At 39.6% G+C, this 2458-nt stretch overlaps 1 protein-coding gene across 1 annotated transcript in view; it reads right to left on the bottom strand.

Annotated features, from left to right (window-relative positions):
* The window catches only part of LOC109541687 (protein eyes shut), a gene marked incomplete in the record, with an annotated part of 41275 nt that continues 38817 nt past the window's right edge, over window positions 1-2458 (bottom strand). Inside the window, 6 exon segments of the mRNA XM_048662478.1 lie at window positions 1-982; window positions 1041-1230; window positions 1336-1485; window positions 1551-1722; window positions 1793-1994; window positions 2300-2458. Coding sequence (XP_048518435.1) covers window positions 762-982; window positions 1041-1230; window positions 1336-1485; window positions 1551-1722; window positions 1793-1994; window positions 2300-2458 — 1094 coding nt within the window.

Below are 2458 nucleotides of genomic sequence, written 5' to 3' on the forward strand. Positions count from 1 at the left end.
TCTGTTTGTAAACACACTTTATTAAACACAACCCGAATTATATCCAACAATATCGCACTACTATCTAACGTTGATTCAATAGCTCTTTCACCAGTAGCTTACTGGAGTTCGTTTATATAGCCGTTTGGCAACACTCGAATATTCTGGTTCACTTATGTCCCCTATTCCAAACTCGTCGAGTTGTCCCGAACTTTCAGTAGTCATCTTGTTAAGATCTCTTAAGACCGTGAACAGTGTGTTTATTCTGAACATTGAGAGAAGGGAGTATCCCTCCATCACCATCCCCAGAAGAAAAAATAGTAGTCTTGATTGTGTATCTCTATATGGTACCTCGACAGCCTATCTAGGTAAACTTCCATCTTCGGCAATTTTATAATACATTTCGCACTCGGAATACAGATGAAATGATAGCTTTGATTCGACCTTGTAGAAATTGTCGAATATAAATCTGAAAAATGTTCGTTTTTGGCAAAAAATCAACAAAAACATTTCCCGACATTTCCAAATTAGTTTCATTTAGATACTAATTGGTAATTGGATTTGTTTCCTACAGCTTTATTCTAAGACACAAATAACATTACTTATTCACACTAGAAATCGTGAGCAATCTGTTTTTTACCAACAACAATCCGGAAGGATTCGTAAAAACCATTGGTTTTATTCCTAACACGCTGTTGAACACTTGTGGTGAGATTGAGTGAACCATTGACTAGTAGAATTTAGGTGCACCTAAACAACTGAGGTTTTTGGCAAATTTCGTCTTAAAAAATATGGCAGTTACTGATATTGGCGCCCTCGAATGGCGTAAAGTCTTTGATAACAGGCTCGTTATTGGTGCCAAACGCTTCTATGCAGCCCTGGAAACTTTGACGAAACAATCCCGCAGTATCTTTCGTAATGTCCATATAACTGGGAAGGCCCCCAATGAAAAATAGCCCATCACTGGACAGTGAAGCGTTGCTTATTGCGCTCTGCTGGTTTTCTAAAACGATTATTTAGAAAATTGGTGCTAAATATTTTTTAGTTACGTTTAAACTTACCAAAGAGTCTGGCGCGTTTTCCATCAATCGTGAGCGAAAACGGAGCAAAGCTCAGATCCAAAATGTGCCAGAGACCATCAGCTACTCTGTTATATGGGGCCAACTTGACCACCGAATCTCGAACGTCCTTCATTGAGTAGACAAGCTTTAGAAAGCCCTTTTCCAGGCCCAAACCTAGATAGTTTTTGTCCTGCAAAGTTAAAGTTCAATTTTCAATTGATCTAGACATTTTCCAATGTCTAAACTATTGAGGTCTAAAAACGTAATTTTGAGCTTCTTGCGGGATGGTTCTTACCTTCTTCGTCCACAGTAAAAGACCATGATTACTGGCACTGGCGAACTTCAGGTACAGTTTACGTATTTCCATCGGTCTGATGTCTCGCTTCTTATCCCCCAACTTCCGAACGGCCAGGTAACTTTTGCCCACGAACGATGGAGTCTTTACCTAAAGGAAATTCTGCATATAATCAAATTGTATGTATTTGAAAAGCTGTTCTTGTTGCGTCGAACCTCGATTTCCGTTTCGCAGAATCCCCCTTCAAAGCCCACCTGGCACGAACAGATAGAATTCTGGCATTTTCCATTTGCGCAACTGTGGTTGGTGCACTTGGGGAAATACTGGCATTTGTCCCCATAATATGGTTCCAAGCAAGAACAGTGCGGGCTTGACAACAAATCCAACCTGCAAACGCATAAAAAATTAACAATGAAAGAAATTCCCTCTTGGTTGCTAGCCGGAGAAAATTACTGACCAACAAGTGCCGCCATTGAGGCAGGTTTCACCTCCACAAGGAGTCCCGTCGCAATCGATCACGTTTCTAGCATCTTTCACATTTTTTGGGACCAGGGGCAGCTTCGTTTCATCGATCGAAATGTGTCTCATGCATCCCGCGAAAGGCACAGGAAAACTGGAAGTAGCTGATGTGGGCAGATGGGACATATCTGGAAGTCCACCTTCAAACAGAAGAATTATTCTTTACAATATGCTTGAATAGTGCTTTCTTTCTATTTATATTCTTTTTTGTTATGGAACTGTTTTCAAATGATGAAGCCGTTAGATAGACCAATTTTTTGCTACAAAAACTTCGATATATGTATAAAACACTTTTTGTGATGACAAAAATAATAATTTTGAAAAGTGCATCAACAGATGCAACAAATTATCATCATTTACCCTAGTTAATGATAACAGAAGTTTCTATTAGTGGCATAGCTGCAATATGTGTTCCATACCTCTCCATTACCATAACATTTCTTACCCAAATAAAGGTTGTTTCGTGGCAAATTTAACAAAAAATTATGTTCCAATATGCCCATGTTAATCACATGGTCCACATAGAGATAGACTTTCCGGCCAAACACCCCAAACTGCACCCGATGCCAGGTTCCCTTCAACAGCAACTTGGAACTTCTAACGG

The sequence above is a fragment of the Dendroctonus ponderosae genome, unplaced genomic scaffold (genome assembly GCF_020466585.1).
Source record: "Dendroctonus ponderosae isolate FM_Combo_2020 unplaced genomic scaffold, Dpon_F_20191213v2 Dpon_F_20191213_11, whole genome shotgun sequence".
In the NCBI taxonomy this organism is placed as follows: Eukaryota; Metazoa; Arthropoda; class Insecta; order Coleoptera; family Curculionidae; genus Dendroctonus; species Dendroctonus ponderosae.